Below are 25,043 nucleotides of genomic sequence, written 5' to 3'. Positions count from 1 at the left end.
ACACAAATTCTCCTATTACCATAATTTAGAGGCAATAAAAGTCTAATGAGTTATGTCAAAAGTAGCTTGTAAGAGTTGGAAATGCTGTATTTTAATTGATTCAAGAACAGAAAAATAAAGAATCACCAGCATCAGAAAATGATTTTTGTTTTTCAAAAAAAGTAGTGTTGGTCAACTTGGGCATTTTGTCATTCCATTTAACATATGTGGGAACATGAATCAAGAAAATCAATAATTGAACTGTAATTGTATTTTTATCACTGTTGTAAAGAAAATGCATTCTTTATTTGCTTTAGAGCAGAAGCACTGAAGGAATCTATGTCAAAGTCATCTCAGAAAGAAAAGTCAACTGCAGCCAAACCAAATCAGCCAGTCAGAACGTTCTTTCCATTGGGACCTGATTTTTCTTTAAATGATAAACCACAGACAATCAGAGCAGTACAAGCTAGTGAATCTCAAGGTCAGAGATACACTGCAGAGGAGATTGAAGTACTCAGGTAAGTCTAAGATTTTCCAGAATGAGTTCATGGAAGGTCTGACTCTGAGAAGCCCAAGTGCAAAGTTGTTTTTATAGATTATACAACTGCTACTTCACTGGAAATCAAAGGAGCATAATATTTTATATGACTCTGCCTTCTGTTACATCCAGTTCCTTTTACTTTGATTTTTGTTATAAATGAAATAATCTACAAATAATCCGTAAAACCATTAACCTAAATTGTGACTTTTGAAAACTATAAAATATATAACGTTCAAGAGGTAGTTGTCTTGTTTTCAGAACCACTGTGTATTGCTAGTTTTTGAAAACTTATTTTATTGTTTCCTTCTGCAAGTTAATCTTCAGAAGATGATTGATAGGTTTGTAACTTTTCTTTTTTGTTGTTTTTCTTCTGACTTGCAGGAAGACTTCAAAGATTAATGGCATTGAATATGTACCTTTCATGAGTGTTGATCTGAGGGAACGTTTTGCCTTCCCTATGCCTTTTTCGTAAGTAATGCTCCAGTTACTGAACTTCAGTTTTGTTTTTATTTTCAAAACTTTTCCATATTTGGTATTTCTGTATTTTGTTTTTCAGGGTTTAAAATAATTTACGTAGGCTTTTAAGCATAATTCAGGCAGAGATATTTAAATACTACCACTTCCTTTTTCCACTCTGAACTTAAAACTTTACTGTAAGCTGATCCTGCTGTGTAGTACTTTTGCACTTGTGTCTTCAAGCCTATGAGGATAATATTACATTTGGCTTTTTGGATTATTGGGCTGGGCTGGCAGCTTGAGTCTGTTTTCTGATGCTGCTCCATGCAAATGAGTTTAGCTCTGTTGCCTGTAAAATGCAGGTGATAGCTGTTTCCTCTGTAAAGGGCTATTCCAAGGAAGAGTGTGGTATATAACAGCTAGATTTTCATTCATAAGCAATAATAATAAATTAAGATTACACAGCCATAATAGACAAGACATCTGGGGTTGGTTGATTTTTTTTTACATTTTTTGCTTTTTTCCCCCTTAAATATCACAACTTAGAAGCAGTGTTCCTTGAAATTGTTTTACAGCTTTGTAATTGTTCTGTGCATATTTTGCACCATCTATCTGACATATTTAAGACGGCACATACCATAAAAAGCTCTTCTAAACTGCTATTGATTTATTTCTACTTTTTTTCTCTCTTAAATCTAGTGATAAGTGTGGGAAGTTACCATTATCCCCCAAACAGAAAGCAATGTTTGCCAAGTGGGTGAGACCAGATGACATTACAAATAACCCTACGATGATCTATACCGTATCAAGTTTCAGCATAAAGCAGGTAAATTCTTCCCAAGAAAAATGTGTGCTGCTAGTGGTTTAGCATGGGGGACTTTGTTGTTCAAAAAGAAATCCCCAAATATGAGAGCGCTTTCCTTGTCTCTTGTGAGGTTAAATAATTGGAAAAAATTCTGCTCTGTAGGGGCCCCATGTTGAGCAAGCGTACATTTGCTGCCTCCTTTTAGTTTAAATCCCTTTTGAAGAGAATTACTAACTGACTGTTTTCCTTGCCTCCACACACTGCATTCATCTCCCAGTATCTGACTTATTAATAAATGTCCTCACTGCCTTTCTTCTCTTTATAGACAATAGTGTCAGATTGTTCTTTCGTGGCGTCACTAGCTATCAGTGCAGCATATGAAAGAAGATACAACAAAAAATTGATCACGAGGTAAGTAGCTGTTGCTTTGTAAGATCTTTTCAGACTTAATACTGCCAAGCTTTTGCAGTGTGTTCTGTGACAGCTGTACACAGTCAAAACAGCATTTGTTTCACCTTCCTCTCCCTTGGACTTGTGGTTTCAGCACTTCTAAGCTGGAAGCCAACTTTATATTGAAACAAAGGGTTTTGAGTCTAGCAGCAAAAAGCTGTTAGACAAACATTCCTAATAAAAATTTTGAGTCAAAATTGAGAACAGATCGTGAATTATTCACCATAGACATGTTCAAAGAACCAGCAGTTTTCAGACATTTATATGTGCTCTAATATCCAGGATTTTTTATAGATACTCGCAAAAGTCTGCACAATTTGTTGCATCATGGTATAGGTATTTTTTTTCTTTTATTACTACCAGAGCATCTCATCTATCTTTGTTTAATGGATAACCCAATTTTTATCCAGCCAAGCAGCACTTTATTAAATGTGCTCTCCTGGTGAGACAATTACCATTGATTAAGTTTTCTGGGGTGTAACAAGCCTATGAAGTGGCTCCCTTACTGTACCTGCAGTGTATTAATCAGGTTTTCTGGGGTATATAGGCCTTTGATGCCTTAACTTGCTCACAATAGCTTTCTTTTTCCATGACATCTTATTCATCTATAGTTATATGATAACCATGAAATAATGCTTTATTGAATTTTGTTCTTCAACTGTTGATTAAGTTCTCTAAGGGGTATGGGTTCATGGAGTTCCTTTCTGCAGGTGCTGAGAGATAATTTCTCAGGATTTTCTACTGACACTCAGTCACACAGATTTAAATCAAAGCCAGCTAAAATCACAGTCAATCATTCCTTAACTAATTAAGCATACTTCATTACAAATTTTTTTTAAAATCACAAAACTCCTGGCTAAGATAAGATATAACTCGCTGTCAATATAGGTATGTATACAGACACTGTGCTTTGAGGAGTAAGAAATAGTTTGGAAGGATTTTGTATTTGTTTGGGATTATTTATAATGCCTTCTGCTTTCATTTTTCTACTTTGTTCACTGCTGTGCAACAGGTGGTCCATTTTGCAACCCATTGTAGAATTAATGTTAACAACACTATCTCAGCTCCACTCAATTGGCATCCTGTGATAAATTTTCCGTGGATTTTCTGGACTTTGCTAGGATGCTCTTGCCATACCAGTGTGTGAATGTTTTCAGATTGTTTTGTTTTAACCTATTCTTTTTGGAACTGAATTTGTATTCTTTTCAAAGTTCTGCACTGCCTTATCCTTCAAAAGTTTGGCTTGTCATTCAGGCAAATACTGTATTTATATTATAGATTTGTACATATTGCTTGTTTAATCATAAGATAAATTTGTTTGCTTTGCTTCTGTTTGAGAACATAAGTAACCTGTTTCTTTTTGCTACTGTATTAAATAAAAAGCTGCAGCAAGAGCAGAGCCTGAAAAAATAAAACCTATTTAAGCATGATTATTTTTTACTAAATTTGAGTTGCTCTTCATTAAAAATGCCATATTTTGGTTCAGTTTAAATTCCATAAACAGACTGTGTTAATCCCACTTTTATCATTATAAGTGTAGGTACAGCCATGTCATTTATGTCATATTTTCCTCTTTTGTTTCCTGTTAACAGTATAATTTACCCTCAGAATAAGAAAGGAGAACCAGAATATAATCCATGTGGTAAATACATGGTGAAGCTTCATATCAATGGTGTTCCTAGAAAGGTAACTTTTTTGGGGGAGCTTACAACTGTTACTGCATGTGTCATGTGTTTAAAGGCTTGATCAGCTTCACTATGAAGTGCTTGCATAGCAAAAACTTTAGGCAGGTGTTTTTGAAAGTAGTTTTTAATGGTTAAATCTTTTTGAGATTCATTTTTGGTTTTGAAGTATGCAACCACATACTTCTTCTGTCTGTACTTTATCTATAGACATTAACAAAAACAGTCTTGCATTAAATTCATCTAAAAAATGCCTTAACAGAATTGTGAAAACCAAACAGGAACAAAGCTATGTATCCCCTGTTTATGAATTAGATGTGCACTCTTCCACTCCATCTTAGAAAGAATTAAAAATTATAAAGGGGGATATTAGGAAGAGTATAGATATGGAATGACCATAGAGGAATAACTCGACTGATAATTCAAGCAAGGCTTTGCTCAACTAAAGATTTTTAGTAAGAAGAGGAAATGCCTGAAGATAAAACTTTGCAAACTCACAAACAACTTCATTTTCTTTTCAGTGCAATAAACAAGAACATAAAATAATGTATTTCTCTATATCATACTTAACTGTAGCACAGACCATAGTGACTGATGAATGCTTATGAGAGTTCAGAAGATGAGTGGTCATATTCATAATGTGAAAGTAGGGGAAACTCCCCAAAGGCTCTTAATTGTTAAAATAGAACCTCTGGGTCAGGAAGTCCTTGAGCTGCAAAATTCTGAAATCTGAATGTTCCTGGAAAGTATAATTTTTGTATCTGCCTTGCTCTTAATATTCTTTCCAAAATATCTGCTAAAGGCTGTCTTTTGTTAGGATGAATGGCTATTTGCTCTCCTATGAAAAGGTCTATTCATTCCTGCACAGATAGGATTTAACCAGAGAATCTGCTGTGTTGGTAGCCTGTATGTGTAATGGAGCAGTGCCAACAGGAAACTGAAACATCTATTCACAGAGACTGTTTCAGATTTCTGCAAATGTGCAGTAAGAATCTGTAATGATGATGAATATATAGTACCTAATTTAAAGAAGAAATGTTAATACTGTCAGAGCTGCTGCTTTGAGGTGTTTTTCCTTTTCAGAGAGAAGAAACTTAAATCTGGAACCGGAGGCTACCATTTGTGTCATATCAAAGTGAGATGACACAATTTGTTTCCTTAAAGATAAATAAATATTTATTTCTCTGCTGGCTACCAAGCATCATCCATGCTCTGATTCCTAATTACATGAGGAATATTGTTAGGCTTTTCTTAACTTTTTATGCTTGTAATTGCATGGAACCTTTCTGCAAATGCCTTTTGTAGCTATTGCACACTTTGTAGGAGTGTACTGTCACCATCAGTCAAGGCAGCCACTCACATGTCACTGTGCAATCAAGAGCTGGCAGTGGAATTTCTTGTTCACCTGGGCAAACCACTGCAGGATTGATAGAGGTTCCATATGTGAGAATAATGGTCAGGTCTGGCTGTCTCTGAAAAGCTTTGTATTAATGAGGGTTTTGTTTTATTTTCTGATGACTTTCAAAATACTTTATTAGATTGATGATGATTTTTCCTTCATTTCACACAGGTGATCATAGATGACCAGTTACCTGTTGATCATAGTGGGGAACTTCTCTGTTCTTATTCCAATAATAAGAATGAATTATGGGTGTCACTAATAGAAAAGGCTTACATGAAGGTCATGGGAGGATATGATTTTCCTGGATCAAATTCTGTAAGTATGATATTATTTCTAAGAGGAAAAAAATCCACTTAAATAATAATGGGTAAAAAAATTTCATTCTAGTGAAATCAAAGTGAACAGCTTAGGGAGACAAGTGTTTGGTTTGACATTTTCTGAAATTTTTTTTCTGTTTCTTTCTTTCACAGATATTTTTAGCTGTACTTAAGGAAATTATTCCATCAAAATAGAATGAGCAAGACATCTTGATGGTCAAAGTTAATCTTAGTTCTCAGATTTCAGTATTGATGCTTGTGGGTAGGAAGTGTTTATGTAGAGTCTAGATGGGCATGTTGGGTGAAGTCAAATTCTCTTTTGCCCATATCAGTACTGCTGATTTTGGTTTCTAACTCTTTCAATAAATAGGGCAGTTCTCCCTCATTAGGTAAGGGAGTCAGCTAGGAAAGGAACAGTCTAGACATTTAGAAGGTCTGTATAAAGGCAGCAAGTACTTTGATCTGTGTGAGTTTGTTTATCAGATTGTTCCACTTGTCTCCATAAATACGCATTGGGTTTCTATAATGTGGTTACTAAAGAAACAGTAAACATACGTCATACAAGTGACATGCAAGTTATTCTTTAAAGAGGAATTGTTTGCTGAAATGAGTAGTCCACATAATTGCTTACTTAGGAAGCCTTTCTGATTTTAACTTTATACTACTAAAATTTTAAAGATTTTTTTTTTAAGTTCATGGTGCTAATTGATGTCTTGACAATCACGTTCTTGGTGGATATACTTAGTAATCATCACCTCTTGAAATTTGTTATGGAGACAAATGTGGCTTTGTGTAAGGGGTAAATGTAACACATATTTTTAGGTGTCAGGCTACTTTGTTTTGAAGGACAAAAGCTGGTGAGAATAACAGTGTTTTATTCCCATTGTCATCCTCTAACTTGCTATCTGGAAAAACAGCTTGCCTGGTGATATTTAATCTCCACCCTTCCTGCCCCATCCTCTTTCCACTGTATTCCAGCTTCCTTCTGTAATCAGGGTTACTTTCAGTCAGGCTGCCTTGTACTTGTAATTCCTCAAGTTCCCACCCTCCTGTGCTGGTTATTGACACTTCAAGCATTTACAGTCTCTGCTTTTGCTTTGAGGGGTGCAAAGCAAAAGAATAGGAATTAAGCAATATTTCAATGAGTTGGGAGATTAAAGCATCTTTTTATGGAAATACATGTCAGTGTCAGCTTTACCAAAAAGAATAAAAAACCCAAACTCTGAGCTTTAGAAATAAAACGTAAATTATTTAAAATGCATATATAATAGCAAGGTACCAAATAGTGCTTCTGAGATATGCTTTAAAAATCTGCAAATCAATGAAATAAATAGAACACATCACACAACTGAGCATGACTGATGATTCTGATATGCTTCCATTGCTCTGAAATTCCAGTTTATTTCATCAGTTCACTTTCCAGCTTTGTTTCAAGCTACTTGGAAATGTTGTCCTTGTCTATTCAAATAATTTTTTTGTTTGTTAGTCTTAATCTTGACCCTTTTATGTGTAGAGCTGTATTGTAACTTACGTGTTCTTGATTTCTTTCAGTGTTTTATAAGTTGTGTACAGGCATCATATGTTTATATATGGATTATCTGTTCTGATTCCTTTTGAATACTTGCATTTCAGAATATTGATCTCCATGCACTGACAGGTTGGATACCTGAAAGAATTGCAATGCACTCTGACAATCAAGCCTTCAATAAAGACAGCACTTTCAGAATGCTTTATCAGAGGTAGACATTTGTTCTTTCCTAAGTAATTAAAATGCTTGCTGTGTAGTAGTTGTGTTACCACTGTAAAAGCAGTACAGTCACCACAGATACTTCAACAGCACTTTGGTACTGCTGCAAATAGTGCTTTATAAAACCTCCATGTGCTTTCTGGCAGAAAAAAAATTGAGGTATTGTTGGCTTTGTTAGAACAGAAGATTAAAATACTGGGGAATTTTGTGTGATGGAATTCTTCTTCTATATGTATGAAAAAAAAAATAAGTAAGCCTTTCCTTGATAAAGAAAACAGAATATAAAGTCAGAGAAGAGCAGTTTGGAACCAATATACCAGTTATATTATAACTGGTACCAGTCATACTATATACCAGTTAAGTGTTTAAAAAGAAGAAGGATATGTGTTCTGTGTTTCCACACATCTGCTGTCCTTAGTAAGCAGGTATAATACAGTGTTTCTAATTGTATCACACCGTTATGCCCAATCAGTAAATCTCCTGGAGGAGCAGCAAAAGTCTTATCAAAACTGCAAAACCTCAGACCTACCATCACAGTTGTATTTGATGGTCTTAAAGGTCCAAAGTAAATAATTCTATTATTTTGCTTATAGTCAGAGTTACAGCTGTAAATTATAAATGCCAGGTATACCAAGTACTTTGATTTCTTTCAAAATGGTTTTGTGCAGCCAGTGTCTTATGTATTTCAATGCAGTAGAAGGGGGTTATTCTGTTGACTGAAACATCTGCATCCACGATTAAAGAGCCTTTCGACAGATTTTTTTCTGTTGCTTAGGAGCTCTCAGAGCTGTCAACAATTTTTCTGATATTCTGGTGTTGTAATTGGAAGGTATGACTAAAGTTAGGTTGGGATCTAGCCATTGGAACATTGCTACTGTTCACTTGTGCTAGAGTGAAAATGTGTTGATCCATGCAGTCCAGCGATCCTCTAATCTGTCTAGGGACACTGAGTACGTACTTGGATTTTTTGCGTAGGCTGGAAACGTGTTAGTGTGTTTTCACAACAGTAATTGTTCCAAAATTAACGCTTGCTATTCAGAACACTAAACTTGAGTATGAACACCTGCAAAAGTATAGAAGCATGAACTTCTTCAGAATCCTGGGAGTGTGACAGACCTAATAATTTGCTATATGCAGCTATTGACTTAGTGGTGATGAAACCACATTTGTGCTCAGCTGTGGATCTGTGAAGAGCACCTTAAAAGTGTCACAGGCTGAGCTTGAGGTTGATAAATGCTGAATTTTGTTTATAAAGATACGAAGTTATATTAAAATAATCATTTTTCATTTAAACTGTATGCTTAATTGTGAAAGAAAAATGGTTTCACTTTCTCAAATTTTTTTCAGGAGTGATTTCTATTGACAAAAACCCCTATATCCCAGTTTTTATAAAGCAGGGTCATGCTAATGGGCGGTGTACAAACATGCTATTGTGGTGTCTGGCAAATATTAGATTGCAACTTGTGGAATTTAATTAAGCTATTTTTTCACCTCTTTTTGAACAGATTTCACAAGGGAGATGTCCTTATCACAACAGCAACAGGAGTGATGTCTGAAGAGGAGGGAGAAAAGTGGGGTTTAGTTCCAACCCATGCATATGCAGTCTTGGATATAAGAGAATATAAGGTATCAAATGAAGCTGAAAGTGTTTTAAAACTCCTGTTTGAAACCTACCTGTGTTTCTAGGTTTACCCTAGATGGGTAGCTACTGGTTTTTTTGCTCTAATGGCTAATATATTTTATTTTGTCTTTGATTTGGACTCCACTGGGAAATTTCAGAAAACTTAATGATTCTGTGTTCTCGTGATCCATGTAAAAGCACTTTCAATATGTAAAAATTACCATGACAAGCTGAATTGACAATTTTACTTTGTGTTTTTGTTAGGGACTTCGATTTCTTCAGCTAAAAAATCCCTGGAGCCACTTACGTTGGAAGGGACGATACAGTGAAAATGACACAAGAAACTGGACCCCAGATTTGCAAAAATACTTGAACTTTGATCCCAGAACAGCTCAGAAAATAGACAATGGTAATAAGGTTTTAAAAGTCATTATCTTTTCAATTAGTATAGATCTTTGTGGTGAATCCTTGAAGGAAGGTGGAAGTGATTGCTTAAGCACAAGGAGAGTAAAAAAAATACTAGAAACTAAATAGTCCAAAAGTTTAGGAAGTATTTGTTTATTTAAATCTGTCATTTCAGGTTTGTCTGGGGTTTAAGTAATCTAGACTGTTAAATATATACCTCAAATTCATTGACAAAAAAGTACCTCCTTGGTTAAGTGTGCTGTCTCAGTATGTGGGAGTTCAGTGCAAAGAGAACATTCTGACAATAAGCTGTGTAATGCTGCTTTTTAAAACGTGAATGGACTTTCTGTAGGGTTTTTTCCCCTCTCCAAAATTTTCAAATATATATCAACATGCTTACTGTAATCAGTATTTAAATCAGTATTTCTGGTGCATCAGCTGCATTTTACTTTCAGAAAGATCTTCCTGCATTTTACTGTGTCCTCGTTGCTGCCTGCAAATCTCTGAGGGAGCCCTTTTGTTCAGTGCCACTTTTTTACCACACTATTCCTCCAAATCCATTAGATGATAGCATTTATTGATAAGCCTTGTGCAAATGCCTGATGAAAACTTTTGATTCAAACATAAAAATAGCAGCCCTGGATTTGTGACAGTTATGAGATAATAGCTTGTTATTTATTTACCAATTCATTTAGTAAGTAATTTGTAGCATCTGGTTGTTAAAATTTTATATGCAATTACCTTAGTAATTCTAATGGAATTACTCCTTCTAATTTGGATTTACACTTTGGATTTCTTGGTTTTGTGTAGTTATTATTACTGGTTTTTGGTGCTGCAAGATCTGCAACTGCCTATGTAAGAGACATGATTTATAAGGCTCCTACCATTTTAAAAGTTCATTCCACTAGGAATTTGTTGGCTTGAAGGCACTGTTGTTGGCTGGAGTTGCAATTAAGAGAGCTATGGAGAACTAGAATAAATGCATGAGAATTTTGCGAAGAGAACACAAATTTAGGGTGCAAAAACAAGTGACATAGGTGTTGGATGAAGTACCTTAGAAATACATTTGAACATACTCGCATGTTGGTTGAATACTTGATTGTGCTGGATGACTGCTGAAGGAGGTTGTTGAATTGCAGGAACCTGTTTGACTGTGTATTTTATTTTTTTGGTTTTAGAAGCCTAGGAAAGGGGAAATCAGGTCAGAATCACCAAATGATGTCTCTTTCAAAATAGCAGATTTTCTCATACATTCTGCTTAATGCCTGAGAAGGGAAAAGCATTCTGACAGCTTCAGAAAGTCCCTGATAATAAGCAGAGACCAATTTGTTTTTTCTTGCTTTAACTTGGTTTGGGGGGCAAGTTTATATTTAGTAATTTAGGCAGTGCAGACATTACTGCTACATTTTGCAGTAATGTATACTTATATAAGCTGTATCATTTGCTCAGAAAGAGACTTTTGAGAAACAAGTAAAATCAAGGTATCTGGTAAGAAAATAATAACAACATTTCCTTTTCAGGCATTTTCTGGATTTCCTGGGAGGACCTGTGCCAGTACTATGATGTTATTTATTTGAGTTGGAACCCAAGTCTTTTTAAAGAATCTACATGTATTCACAGGTTGGTCCAAAAGATAAAATTTTTGTTTCAAAATCTCAGTAAGGTTCTGTTGTGATGTTTCCTTCCTTCAATTCTTCCAGGTTACAGCTAGAGGCTTAAATTCCAGCCATGTTCTTTTGAGCCTGACTTTACACTTTCTCAGCCCAGGCTTTGTTTTTGACTGCTTCTGTAACATCAGTGGAGCTCAGTGACCCTTGTGATGTTTCTGTGGAACTACAGCTGTGTAACCAGATTCTGACCTCATTCCCACATCTCCCTCTCAGAATAAAAATCAGATTTTTGTGCAGTCCATCTCTAAGCAGTGCCCAGACAGTGCTTAAGTGACCTAGTTATTATTTGGAATTATTTTTTCTGGTCACTTGCATGTGAGCTGTGCAGCGTGTGTTGTCTTTATAGGGTGTGTTCACTGACATCAGGGTAGTTTAACCAGTTCTGGGTTTTAGCACTTGTAGTTACCATAAATAATCTTCCTTGCCTGCTGATTTGTTTTCTGAGTGTGAGTGTCTCTTACCAAATATCCATTACATTCAGGGGGTTTGTCTCCCAGTTTGGGGATAAGTGTGTGTATCTGTGTCTTGATTTTGGAAAGCAAGGGTTTCTATACTTTTCCACTCCACTAGACTTTACTTTGCCACTGCTTCCACACTGTCCCTGCATGTGTTAGCTCTGTACAAGCTCCTTCATCCACAGTGTGAGTCTTGAGCTTATCTGTAAAGGCTCCTTCCATCTTTGCACTCCAGTTGTTTCTAAAATACACTGTGGTGATGCAGCAAGATGAGATAACGTGTATGCTAATGTCAGAGCTCACCTACTGGTCTGTCTGTCCTGATGTTATCAGTGATTGTCTTCCCTCTGTGTAGGGAGAGCCTTAGCACAGTAACAATTGCCATAACATGCAGAGTAACAGCAGTGATAATTTGAAGCTTTTTTAATGCAGCCTTCCACACATGCTGTTCAGTTTTACAAGTGTGAGAGGGAAAAGGAGACTTAGGAATAGCTGTGTACACTTCTGTTTCCAGTGTGCCACACTTTTTGTTCAGTCATCAGCACTTTTTGTTTTTTCTCACTGTATTTTTCTTGTCTAGACACTTCACAAGGCAGCAGGAAGATTCTGCAGTAGGACACCTCAAAGATCTTTAACACTTCCTGCAGGCACCCTTCCAAGAATGAAACAAGGCACAGTTTAAAATTGAGTTGCATCAGGAAAAAAAAAAAAGGAGGAAAAAATTTGGCAATTTTTTGAAACCAACCATAGCAGATAGATAGATAGATAGGTTTCTACAGTTACAAAAGTGTAGGTGTTTTTCATTTAATATTGGTGTGTCAATCATGGCTGTGGTTGTGTAGCCCAGGCTGCTTAAATGGTTCCGCTTTTTCTGTGCTTTGCGTGATTGCAGTCATCAGCCAGGCTGTTTGTATTTAGCATTTTTTATTATCATACATGTATTGTGATGAACTCTTTTATAAAACAAGGTTCTAAGACAATGCTTCTGATGTGACTGTGTTATGTAACCACTGCCGTAGATTCCAGTAGAAAACTAGGCTTTGGTAACTTGTTACTGATAATATCACACTCTGCATATGTGTAGGATTTGGAGTTCATTTCAAAGCACAAATTAGTTTCTTACTGGTCTAATAACGTGTCTGTATCATTTTCAGCACGTGGGATGCAAAGCAGGGCCCGGTGAAGGATGCCTACAGCCTGGCCAACAACCCTCAGTACAAGCTGGAGGTGCAGTGTCCACAGGGTGGTGCTGCTGTCTGGGTCCTGCTCAGCAGGCACATCACTGACAAGGTGCTGGTTCTGCACTGCGAGCTCTGCCACAGCTTCTCTAAATCTTTCTGTATGGCTTTCTCTTATTATTTCTCTTATTATTTCATAGGCAGTATGTTACTGCCTATGTTCAGGTGTGTATGCCTGTGTACTTGTGGAATTTTTTCATTCAGCAGATACATGTACCTCCAATTGAAAGAGAGTAAAATTTGATCTAAGTGATTCTATTCCACTCTAAAGGTTCTGAAGTAACTTTGAATCCTGAGGCCTGAATAAGGTAAATTAGTGAATGTTTGTTTATTTCAGGCATTTGAAAAAGGATTCTGCTGGATATCCCAATAAATACAAATATCACATCATATTGTGTGCGAATCAAAAGGAATGATAGAAGGAGTACTTGACTCATTAAGCATTCATAATGTTTCACAGAATTGCACAATTCTGATTTGTGGTTTTTTGTGGGTTTTGTTTTTATAGGATGACTTTGCACACAATCGGGAATTCATTACAATGGTTGTATACAAGACTGATGGCAAAAAGGTTTACTATCCAGGTTAGTGTACCTTAATTGTCAAGAAGCTGATGTTATAAATAAATGAAGAAGCAGACAAAATTTTGTGGAGAGGAAAGGCACTTTTTTCTTTAAAACTAGATGCTTAGTTAAGAAGTCAGTCGTCTGAAGTCATTGTTTTGCCTGCTTGATCCTACTTAAAGTCTACACAGAAGGAATAGGCCATTCTACAGATGCTACAGAGTACTCTAAGCACTCTTAAGACTGCTGACAGACTGCTGACACTTATTTTGATGCAACATTTTCTTTATTTTTTTCTGGTTATTTTTCAGTGCCAGTCGTTAATGCTTAGAGGGAACAGATGTTGTGTGTTAGTTTCTCTGACAGCACAATTATTTCCTACATTTGTGAAATTGTTTAAAGGTCTACAGCTTCCACAAAATGAAAATAATCAAGGTTAATTGTCCCATGGTTTTGGCTTAGTAAAGTACCTAAGCAAACTTACGAAATATAGGTGAATACTTCAGCATATTTTCCAAGTATCAGGTATGGAATGTTAAAAATGTTCAAATTTTATCAAAATCTCACCCTTGGTCATTTTATGTCAGATTCTTTTCACCTTGAGGAGAAGTGGTTTTAGCCAAATATGCTTTATTTCAATAGAGATGGCAGATCTAAGACACAGGGTGTAAAGGTAATGCCCAGGTTGAATGGATAGACTGAAACTTTAAGGTAGAGCTAGTAAATGATCTTTTTATTTTTTCTTTCTAAGTTAGAGATTGCTAGAAATATTCCTTGGAATTATTCAGTGAAGGTGCATCCTAAAACAAGTGGGATTTGGCCGGTTGCTTTTACAGATAGGAACCTCTGTAGAACCAGGTTTGCATTCAGGTAGCTGCTCATGCAACAACTCCCTTTCTAGATTTTAAAGCTTTTTTTTTTCACCAAAGAGTGGAACTTGTGGGACTTTATCTGTTGGAATGGCTAATAAGCATATTGCATTGTTTGCATCTGATCTTGTTCAGTGAACTCTGCTGACCAATTCCCCCAGAATCCAAGCTTCCCTGAGAACCCAAGGCTTTCTGTGGAAAGATCTGTTGACACCTGACATCATCTGGTTTTGTAAGAGCTCCTCTGTGAGGAGAACTACATGCCCAGGTTGCTTCTGGTGTTCTGGTGGTTCTAGCAGTGCTTATTTTACACATGTGTCTCACTGAAAATGTTCTTAAGTGAACAAACCCAAACACAATTGTATAGTAGAGGGAATTGTTCAGTTGTGCTTGAAAGAGACAGCCTAGAAAGACCAGTAGCAAAAACTGAACAATTCATTTGTTTTGTCTTGCTACACAAACTCTTTTAAAAACTTCTGATCTCACGAGCTCAAACTTGTTTAAAACCTTTTTCCATGGAAATAGATTGGTCAAGCTGCAGTATTATTTTTAACCATCTGTTCAAATGAGATGAGAACAAAGCAACTTAATCCTTTGGCAGCAAGGCCGAGATTTCCCATTCCTAAGCTTCTTATTGTTTTATATTAATCCTTTCCCCTCTCCCATGTTGCTTTGTGGAAGAAAATAAAAGGACCTGATCCTGGGCCTATTGAATTAATTGGCTAGACTTGGTCCTGCTTCACTGAAATTAAAAGAAGTCTGGAAAGAACCAATTAGAGGCCAAATAACAAATTACACTGTCTTATTATAAAAGCAAACACTTGGGATCTTTGGGAGTACCACATGTGCATTGGTATTGGGATGCAGCTACATCTGTGTAATGATCACAGGGATTTGAAGAGAGAGGGACAGAAAGCGTGTGTGATTTAGTTAAAGGAATTAACATGTTTTGAAGTATTGTTTACAAGGTAGCCAAAGTTTTGGCAGCTGGCATTCTGGAACTGTTCAGCCAATGGAGAAAGAGCAGACACTTCAGAGATTTTCAAAGAGTGCTTAAACATTCATTATCTTTCTCTTGAAATTTCAACGTAATTACAGCAGTCTTCTTTGAGTAGTGACATTGGTGGGAGGTGGATAAACAATCCTTGCACGTCGTGGGATTTAAGCTGTGCTTTCAAGCACAGAGTTTGTGTCTTGTCATGTGTGATGTACCTCTCCTGAAAACAGCAGTTGATGTTAAGACTGTCCTTTCTGTGGGTAAATCTTGAGGCTCTCATCTGTTCAGAGCACTTGGGTCTGTTCAATCTAATCTTAGAAGTTTACCAAGCTGGGGTTTTTTTTGGTCAGGAAAAAAATGTTCATCCTTTTCTTTTTCAGCTGATCCTCCTCCTTATATTGATGGTATTAGGATCAACAGTCCTCATTATCTAACCAAGATAAAGCTGACCTCTCCAGGTTCCCATACATTCACCTTAGTGGTGTCCCAGTATGAAAAACAAAACACCATCCATTACACCATCAGGGTATGTGCTGTTGTTTCATAATGAATGTAAGCAATTAGACTGCAAAATGTCCTTTGTTTTTAAATTTGATAAAAGGGTATTTCTGAATTAATATTGCTATCTTGGGGAGGGAAGCTATGAGTGATGGAGCAGAACCACTGAATGACGTGTTTGATAATGTTCTCCATTTGTAGTAACAAAATTTTAGTAACAAAATCAGCTGAAAAATATTATTACTTTCTAGAATAAAAAGGTATCTATGTACAGGCAGATCACTGGTTCTCTATGTATCCAAAATAAACCTATTTTAGATCCTGGTTAAGATTTAAAGATTTTTGACTTTTCTAGGTCTTGACTTAGGATTTGGGTTTTTCCCTTAACTGCTGAGTCACATAATGATCAATGCTAGATTTTTTTTTTCACTGAAAAAAGAGTAAAATGCAGATTGTTTCCATTTTGCTTTTTTTTGTTGGTTGTTTTTTTTGGTTGGGTTTTCTTTGGTTGGTTGGCTTTTTTTGGGGGGGATGGGGGGAAGTGTTGTTACAAAAATTAAGTAGAACTAAGTCTAAGTCTTAGTCCCAGCACTATTCTGAATTTTGAGTTTGACACAGGGTCATCTGATGGGTAATACAGGCATATAGTGAACAAGTATCTAAAAATGTTGTGTAGGCAATTCTGCTTTCTTTTAATTTGTCATGATTGCATTTGAAAAGTGCAAGATGAATGTGTGACCTGCTGCTTCTTTTTACAACACAGGTGTATTCCTTGTGCAAGTTCACCTTTTCCAAGATTCCTACACCTTACACCATTTCCAAACGGGTAAAGAAACATTTTCTTTTATGCATCACTGGTTTGGCTTTTCCATATTTGAGATGTACAAGGTTTTTAAATATATTTTGATACTACTGCCCCCCCCTCCACCACAGAGTGTGTTGTTGCAGCTGTGCTATTGCAGATGTGCTGCAAAGCCTTCATAGAACAGACTGGCCTTTGGAACAACAACCCATACCCTAATAAGTCCTCACTCTGCAGAAATCAGGTTGTGCTAGGAATAGTGCAGAGAGAAAACCCCCCAGAAGTGTTGCTCATTTCCCCTTGGGAGAATTGCAGGATTTTCTTGGGAAAACTCCTGGCATGATGGGACAAAATCAGCAATGCCAAACCAAAGGCACCAGTAGCAAGACCATAAGAAACAAACTTAGGATGGCAATATCACAACACATTACTGTTCCTAAATTTTGCAAAGGTACCTCAAGGGTCTGTAACAATGGGAATAAGCACTCCTGTTGCCAGACAGGATCAAGGAGGTATATCCATTGTACATTTCCTGTAGAAATGCTCCCTGAGAGTATAGGAACAGGCGGGAGAGTGAAGAACTTGACTGAAACTAGGTCAGAAGCTTGGGCAGTTTTGGGGCCAGCTGCCGTTCGTATTTCAGCTGTCAACATGAGCTGCAGTTACACCTTCAGCTGAAGTATAAATATAGCCAAGGGCTCACAGGATAAAGTAACTTGTATGTATTTTCATGTTCTAGCAGTTTTATCCTCAGGAAAGAATAAACCAGCAGCTTTACCTCTGTACCTATCATGCATACCCTGGGGAATCCTATTGTAGTCAGAAGTCTTTTGTCCAAACAGTAACTTGTTCAGGAAGAGAGAAACAAGGGAGTTTGAACCACAATGGAACAATCCATTTTCTAGGACACTTGTGCCTGGAACCCAGGATTGCATTACTTTGTGTGGTCAGGGGGACATGCTGGCTTGCAGCTTGGCTCTTGAGTTCGGACAATGTTCCATACCAGCTGTTATTTCTGGAACAGTCCCTTGAAGCCTGTTCTAGAGAATGGTGAGTGAATGGAGAGATTCCTAGGAACAGCAAGATGATTTGTTTGCTTCTTCCGGAAACCACTGTCCTATTAAAAACTGGGCTTACCTTGAGGAAGTGCTTTAAGAGGACAAAAACATATTCAAGGTGAAAAGGCTGTTTGAGGAGAGTCATCCATTTTATGTTGTAATATGGTTTAAAAGAGAATTAAGTATGTAGAAAAATATGGTTGATTATTTGAACATGTCTGTCTAGTATTAAAAAAAAAAATAAGGTATGTTCTATCTATCCAATGTCAGTTCTGTCTTTAGGATGGAATACAAAAACTTAGTTGCCTGTATTTAATGCCTGTTTGGCGATTGCTTAGCAGTCATCACACTCACAATCAAGCAGAGAAATAAATCACAATTTAGCAGTAAAAACAACTTCGGTTAGATGTCCTATACTGGAGTCAAGTGGTCACCTCTGGAGCTCACCAAGCCCTGATGGGATTCCCAGAATTAAGTGTAGCAGAAGTGGGAAAGGGCTGGAAAGCTCCACAGCACACAGCAGTTTTAGGTTCCTGGGTAGTAGCATGGTAGGGAGAGAAATTCCCCTTGCTTCTGTACTTACTATGTTTGGGTGGTTTGGGCACTGATTGTAGAAATTAAATCAGAAGGGAAAATGCTGCCCCTTGCTGATTTGACAGAGACAGGAGAGAAGTAACAGGATAGATGGATCTCAGCTATAAATCTGTGGATTCCACAAGGCCTGGCATGCCTTACGAGTCTAACCTTTCAGTTTAATGACGTAGCAAGAGGAACTTGGAAACAGATGGCCTGTTCTCAAAGTCTGAGCAGCATTTTTCCTCTTGAATGTCTTTATCCTTGCAGAATCTGTCCTTATGGTTATCTTGTCACTGCCGTGCTGGTTCTCATAGTGCACAGAGGTGATGGACAGGGCTGCAGTAAAAAATCTTTAAAAGCAAAGGTTTCAACACTATTAGTGTTGTACTGCCTGTATTGCTGCTGTTTCTCATTTAACCCAATAAAGGAGTGTCTGAGGACAAAAAAAAAAAAACCCTTGTGTAGTCTAGTAGGCATGGGATAGATGGGAATGTGAGTCTTCTGTTAGCTGCAGTTTGTCACAGTCAGAAACAGTCACTCAGTGCTTGTTTAATGTAAGCTGCAAAAATACAGTACACGTCTCAGGGATGGGATGTAAGGCTTTGATTGAGGGGGAGGGGGAACTGCACAAGACTTCATGAATGCTTAACACCATCTTTCACTTCACTTTAAAAATTAGGAGAGGTCACTGAAGTCAATAATCTCTAAAGTGAGAGGACCATCTAGTCTTGTATGTGTGTATACATAAGCAATAGAAATCCTCAGGATTTGTTTTCTGTACTTTTGACTTCTTTCAGGTTAATGGACAGTGGAAAGGTCACAGTGCTGGAGGATGTGGTAACTTCAGAGACACCTACAAAAATAACCCCATTTATCAATTCCAGCTAGACAAGAATGGACCATTGCTAATTGAACTACGGGGGCCAAGGTTTGTAGAAAATAATTGTGCATCAATACAGTGAAAGCATTGCATGCCAAAGATAAAGCTTTGTCAGTATCCCCTTGGGGAGGGTGGGAAGCTCATGGAAAATCCAGAAAACAAGGTGTGGGAGTTGACTCAGATTTAGTACTATTTGTTTCTATCTTTACCATCAATAGTGTTTTAAATCTACATATTAACTACTGAGGGAAATCCTTGACTTATAAGGAAAGCAGCAGCCTTCCTTTGTCTTAAGTTTTGGGGTCCGAGTTAGGGAAGAAGGTATAAAGGACTTTGTCTTAAAACTAATTATGATCATAATTACTTTTACTTTGTAGTAGAGCTAATATACAAGATACTAAACCCTTACAGCTCTCAAACACCTCTGAAAGTGCATTTACTCTGCTACTAGCAGGCCACGAGAAGTGCTGGATGTCAATGTCCTATAAAGTAGACTTATGTAGGGCAAATTCCTTTGGCACAATGAATGATTACCTCAAAATACCAGTATTCAGTACTTCTGAAGAGCAACATCTCCTGACCTGCAGTCAAACTGTTTATCCTTTGCAAAGCTGTACAGTGGGCCCTACAAAATGGTAGAACTTTTCTATCTCTCCTCCCCTCTTTGAGGAAACTCCTTCTCTCACGAAATGAAGGTGAAGGCAGAGGTGTGGCTGCACAGTTCTGTGAATTGAGAAGTTCTTTGCATTTTTTCCTGCACTTGCACGTCATTTGGGTAGTTTGAAGGACAGAGGCAATGGTGCCTGTCACATGCATTAACAGGAGCAGACAAAGTGTCCCAGGTTGCATTGCAACATGAGAAATTCTGCTGAGATCACTGACACCGAGTCCTGTGATAGCAATCTGATCACACCCCAGGATCTCTGCCATGTGGCACAGGAGTGTGTCACAAGCTTAACTACTTGAATTCTGCTTGAGTGCACAGGCAGGCTTCTAGCAGGCATTTTCCCTACAGTCTAGTTCTAAACCTGAACTGAGTTCTTCCTCCAAATAGTACATTCATGTCATGCTAAATTTGACTTAACATTTTTGCCACAAATGTGGCAAAACTTTTAGATGTCTTTCAGTTATACTGTATAGTTTTTCATAACTAGCCCTCTTTGTGGTAATCCTGATGACCCAAGTATCTAAAGCAAATTTGTCATGTCACTTGCAGGCAATACAGCGTTGGTTTTGAACTTGTCACTGTCTCAACAGTGGGAGATCCTGGTTCCTATGGCTTTCAGAAAAAAAGCAGTGGTGACTACAGGTAACACTTAATGAAGTCTGTACAGAGGTTTGAAACATACTTTAGATCCCATTTCTAACAGGTAGTTTTCTTTATCATAGGTGTGGATTTTGCTACTTGGAGGTGGAGAACACATTTGCTGGAGTTTACAACATTATCCCCACCACATTCCTGCCTCAACAAGAGGGGCCTTTTTTCTTAGATTTTAACAGTACTACTCCTCTTAAGGTGTCACAGCTGCAGTGAGGAGACAGAACTGTGCAGTGCTGTTTAAGGAGATGGTTTTGATCTGTCCTGAGAACAGGTGAAGAACCCTTACTACACATGCACAAAAGAGAATTACATCCTGACTTACAGCCAAAAGCATGGAATGACAGATTGCCAGTTAATTGTGGCGGGCAGTTAGCTGTGGGTTTGCTGCTGTGGTCCAGGAGTGAGCACTGTTCAACAGGCTTGGGAATAGGCTAAAATGCATATATTCAAATGAACCAGCAGAACTCAATTTATTGCATTTTTCCACACTTTGAATCAAAGTCTAGTGAGTTACAAGAAGAACTAACATTGAAATTCCCTCCTCCCAACATACAGGGTATATGGGCTAAAGATTCTATTCTTAAAAGTAAACACGTAAGAAAAAAATATTCTTGTGTATTCTGCTTATTCAGTCTCAGGACCAAATAGCTTTTATTACACATTTGTGCTGCTATCTATGTTTTCAGCACTGAACTGATTCTCCCATCTAAATGTAAGTGTACTGCTGCTGAGCCAGTAGCATTCCATGTGTCATCTTCTCTGGAATATGTATATAGGAGTACAGGAAAAAGAAGGTTCCAGCTTTAGCTATTTCTAAAAGCAAAGCAATTGCTTTGCTCATGTTATGTGTACCTTGAGAGCTGTTACTTCATATCTGAATGACTTCAGTACATAATACAGCATGAGGTTCTGTGGCTTTCTCCCTGCCATCTGCCAGACCTAGGTTGATCCTGATGAGCAGGAAGGACAGGAGGTTATCCAGCACTAGTGACCAGGCAGTGCAGCACAGCCTGCCATGAGCAGCTGTGAAGGGTTTTCATCTGAAGATCTCCTGTAAGATTCACTGTATCTGCTTAGGGTAGTCTCAGTTGATGGTGCAGAGAGATGGGGAAGTGCCCACCATCAGCAACTCAGCAAAGAAATGTTTTATTTTCATCACTTCTGTAAGTATGCATCATGTAGGGAAGGATCATTTAAACCTCTCTCCCAATGAACCACAGCTGCAAGGAATGCACTTGCTGATGCCATTATGCAAGACATCTTTGAAAAGATACTTTTTTCCTTTTAAGTTGAAACCAGTGAAGGAATTGAGCACATGCCCAGTGTCATCAATAGAAGCAGGATCAGAGTTCTTAAGAAAATAGTGGAGGTGGAATTAATGCAGAACAAGTTATTTTTTTTAGAAGACCCCCCACCATGTGTTCTTCCTCTAGATCTGTACACATTGTATCTGAAGAGGATTCAAGATGGGAAGTTTTTATTTAATACCAACTGCCTCACAGATCCTGAAATTGATTAAATTTTGTAATTTTTACAACATTTACAATATTTCACAACTGGGGGAGAGGGTATTTTTAAAACAGCCATGGGAATTTTGCTGCCATTCACACTGGTTTGGCAGTTTTCCAAGAAAAAAGGTAGCATTTAAATCTTGCTTTAGGTTACAGGTGTCACTTGGCCATTGGGAAACTGAACACATATTCTATAATAGCACCAGAAATAGCTGTGGGCTAAAATTATTCCCACAGAAATCTGCTTTAGTCCTCTCCAGAAAGTAGAAGAACCTTTTGTTTCATTTCATCAGACAGCTGCTTAACAAGTGTCTGGCACTGAAAGGGCAGGGATAGCTCCTGCCTTGGAAAACGCATGCCTTGCTGACTGTAATTCTCTCAGAGACCATCTGGGCTAGGGAATTCGTGACAAGTTTGTCACAGACTGACTTACCTTCTTTTGCAGGGGAGTTTCTGATGTTTACTGCAATAAATCAACAGAAGGAAGAGCATGGGCACAAGCTGAGAATAAAACAGATTAGGTTCTTTGTGGTTGTGCTTGGGTTTTGGAGTATGTGCCAAGGACTGCTTCATCCCTGCAATATGGAAGTTTCATTCAACTCCCATTTTCCCTACAGGTTTCTGTTAAGTTTTTAGCTGAGGCTAAACCCAGAGGAGCAGTGGAGTCCTCCAGCTATCTTATCACCTCTAAAGTTGGAGGTATTGAGGAAGTCTCAACTGAGTATCTTTTTGGCAGTAGAAAAGGCAGATGCCAGAAGTGCCAGCTTTCAGCACCAAGTTCTTGCACCTTCTCTGCTGTTGGAGATCAAGCTGGTAGACTTGCCTACAGGAAAATCTGTTGTTGTTCTTCCATAGTTGGTTTCTACTCGGCAGGAAGGAGTTATTCTTTCTCTTTCCCCCTGAGCACAAGTTAGTGCCAAAGCTTATGCTGCATGAAACAAGCATAAGGCTCAGCTTCCGTACTGTGCAGAAATTAAACTGAACTGAAGTAAAAAGTAAGAAATGTACTCACCAGGCAAAGACATTGAGGCCAAAGGATCCTGTCCCCACCAGGATACGCCAGTATTTCTTACATATTTGGAACAGTCAGTGGATTTGGCTTATCCCCATTAATGCACAGGACTTGAGTTTAGTATCAATCTTATATATATAAAGCAAAGTCTATTCAAATATTGCACCTGCACAGGGTACTAGAATGGCATCACTGTGCATTTCCCTTCAGACATAGGACAGAACACTCAGATGAAGTATTTAAGAGGTACTACAAAATATCCTTATAAATTGCAGCCTAGGGATTCTGGTTATGGAAAATTAATTTTACAATAAAATTTTCTTGCCCTTTTTTCTTAAGAAAAAACATTGATGTAAGCATTTAGGACTTGCTTTAGTATTTTCTGTCAAATATATACTTTCGTATATTTTCCATATATAAGTCTGGAAAAATTATTGCAAAGTGAACTGATCCTTAGATTTTAACATGACCTCAGGCGACTAAGTTAAGCTTTTCTTTCCCTTGTACTGTTTAGCATTTTTTGAGCCATATGACAGAGAACACAGTTTGTTCTGTTTGTTGTGTTAGGAAGACACAGGTTAGCCCTTGGTTGATCCAACCTCTCAGTTCTCAAAGACTCAGTGAGACGATGAATGGCATCAACATCTTCCATCCCAACTGCCCCAGACTGTGAGTCCGAGTTCAGTCCTAGTCTCCTGCTGCAAGCTTCATGTAACTATTTTGTACAGTAATTCTGCATTTAACCACACAATCTCTGCAGCCTTTGAACAGCCACCTATTTAGAACTAAGTTTGTGTACATACAGTAGAGGTTTTCATCACTTCATCTAAAAAGACACTGAAATTGTTTGATAATACCAAAGAGAAGTAGAACTCCTAGGTTAACATTTGCTTTATACATTCTCACATCAGGGCAGATGAAGCAATCATGTATACTTTGATACACCAGAGGCTTATTTTTATACCCATGAAGGCAGCTACCATTATGTTACACTTCAGAATCCATGAAGAGCTTAAGTAAAAAGTAACTGGACAAAGCTTGTTCATTTGCTTGTACTCCATAGCAATGTATGTTCATTTAAGTACGTCATATTTATAATTATGGCTTTTATGAAGTTTAAAATAAAATGAGTTTTCCATTAATTTATTAGACACACAGTTGTGCCTTTTTGCTTGCATATTTGAAGGGTGATTTCCCTGCCAAGTCTGGGGCTCACCAAAGGAGGAAGGCTGCATCATGATCTTTCACCAACTCTTGAAGCAGGGTGATAGAAAAGGCAGGGCAGAGTGGGTTCCACACCCTTTCAAACTTCCAAATCAATGGTTTTACCCAGCTGGGAGCTCAACCCAATCAGGACATAAGCAAGGCAGCGCACAAAGTTAATCCACTGTGCCCAAGTGTGGGAAGTTTGGGTTTCCAGTCCAAACTGGCAAGATGAGAAGAAATTTGATAACGAGAGAGATGAAAAAAATAAAAAGGGAAAAAAATCGCTACCAAAACAACTATTCAAAGAGCCCAGGAACATGTAACAGGTGTTGACTGGGAAGTCTGCAAAAGTGAGATTCAACCACAAAGACCTCTGCTAGTTTTCTAGCTGAATGCGGCAGAGACAACAGCTCAGCTATGAAAGTTTAGATAAAAACACCTAATACAATGTGGCACTCCTGTAACTGCTTTTCATATTTAATATTGTCTATCCCAGCTTTTTCTGAAGTAATGATCACATCAGAAGTTGGAACCACAGGCTTCTTTCCTAAGCATTTTCTGTGCCTGGGAACTGCTGGCATTGAAAGGTTTCAGCCTTAAAGTCTTCAGAAGATGTAAACATATAAATGTCTAACACAGTTACAGCTTAACAGCTACAATGTGATGAATCTATTTTTCTGTGAAAATAGGATTCTTTGCCTCCAATTCTGCACGGCTTTACAGCCAATTTCAGCAGCATTAGGTACAGAGGTCTTACGTAACAGAATACCTCCCTCCTGCACACTAAGGAGGTTTTGGAGAGCCTGACTGAAGCTCTGGTCTTGTGGCACAGTTCAGGATAAAATGTGAGCCACATATGCAGGATTTGGGAAGCTGGAAAGAGGCACCAGTTGCCCATATACCTCAATGGATTCTAACACCAGTGTGACCTCAGCCTGCAGTCTTCAGCTGGAAGTGGATATTTGGAGGCTAAACTTGCTGT

The 25,043-nt window shown here is 37.8% G+C and overlaps 1 protein-coding gene across 3 annotated transcripts in view; it reads left to right on the top strand.

Moving 5' to 3' along the window:
* The window catches only part of CAPN7 (calpain 7), a 33,033-nt gene extending 8,517 nt beyond the window's left edge, over positions 1-24,516 (top strand). For 2 of the 3 annotated variants that reach the window (XM_041466464.1, XM_041466465.1), the window contains 17 exons: positions 297-497; positions 902-988; positions 1,676-1,802; positions 2,107-2,192; positions 3,824-3,917; positions 5,484-5,630; positions 7,265-7,371; positions 8,885-9,005; positions 9,265-9,409; positions 10,926-11,025; positions 12,685-12,820; positions 13,277-13,352; positions 15,578-15,723; positions 16,459-16,521; positions 18,929-19,059; positions 20,228-20,320; positions 20,401-24,516. In XM_041466464.1, coding sequence (XP_041322398.1) covers positions 297-497; positions 902-988; positions 1,676-1,802; positions 2,107-2,192; positions 3,824-3,917; positions 5,484-5,630; positions 7,265-7,371; positions 8,885-9,005; positions 9,265-9,409; positions 10,926-11,025; positions 12,685-12,820; positions 13,277-13,352; positions 15,578-15,723; positions 16,459-16,521; positions 18,929-19,059; positions 20,228-20,320; positions 20,401-20,545 — 2,005 coding nt within the window. In that variant the 3' untranslated portion in view covers positions 20,546-24,516. The remainder of the gene's footprint in view (positions 1-296; positions 498-901; positions 989-1,675; positions 1,803-2,106; positions 2,193-3,823; positions 3,918-5,483; positions 5,631-7,264; positions 7,372-8,884; positions 9,006-9,264; positions 9,410-10,925; positions 11,026-12,684; positions 12,821-13,276; positions 13,353-15,577; positions 15,724-16,458; positions 16,522-18,928; positions 19,060-20,227; positions 20,321-20,400) is intronic. The other variant, XM_041466466.1, reaches the window with a different exon arrangement.
* The last annotated feature ends 527 nt before the right edge of the window (positions 24,517-25,043 follow it).

The sequence above is a fragment of the Pyrgilauda ruficollis genome, unplaced genomic scaffold, assembly GCF_017590135.1.
Source record: "Pyrgilauda ruficollis isolate IOZ18807 unplaced genomic scaffold, ASM1759013v1 scaffold2, whole genome shotgun sequence".
NCBI lineage: Eukaryota > Metazoa > Chordata > Aves > Passeriformes > Passeridae > Pyrgilauda > Pyrgilauda ruficollis.
The sequence above is the reverse complement of the archived record's forward strand: the minus strand, read 5'-3'. Positions and strand labels throughout refer to the sequence as shown.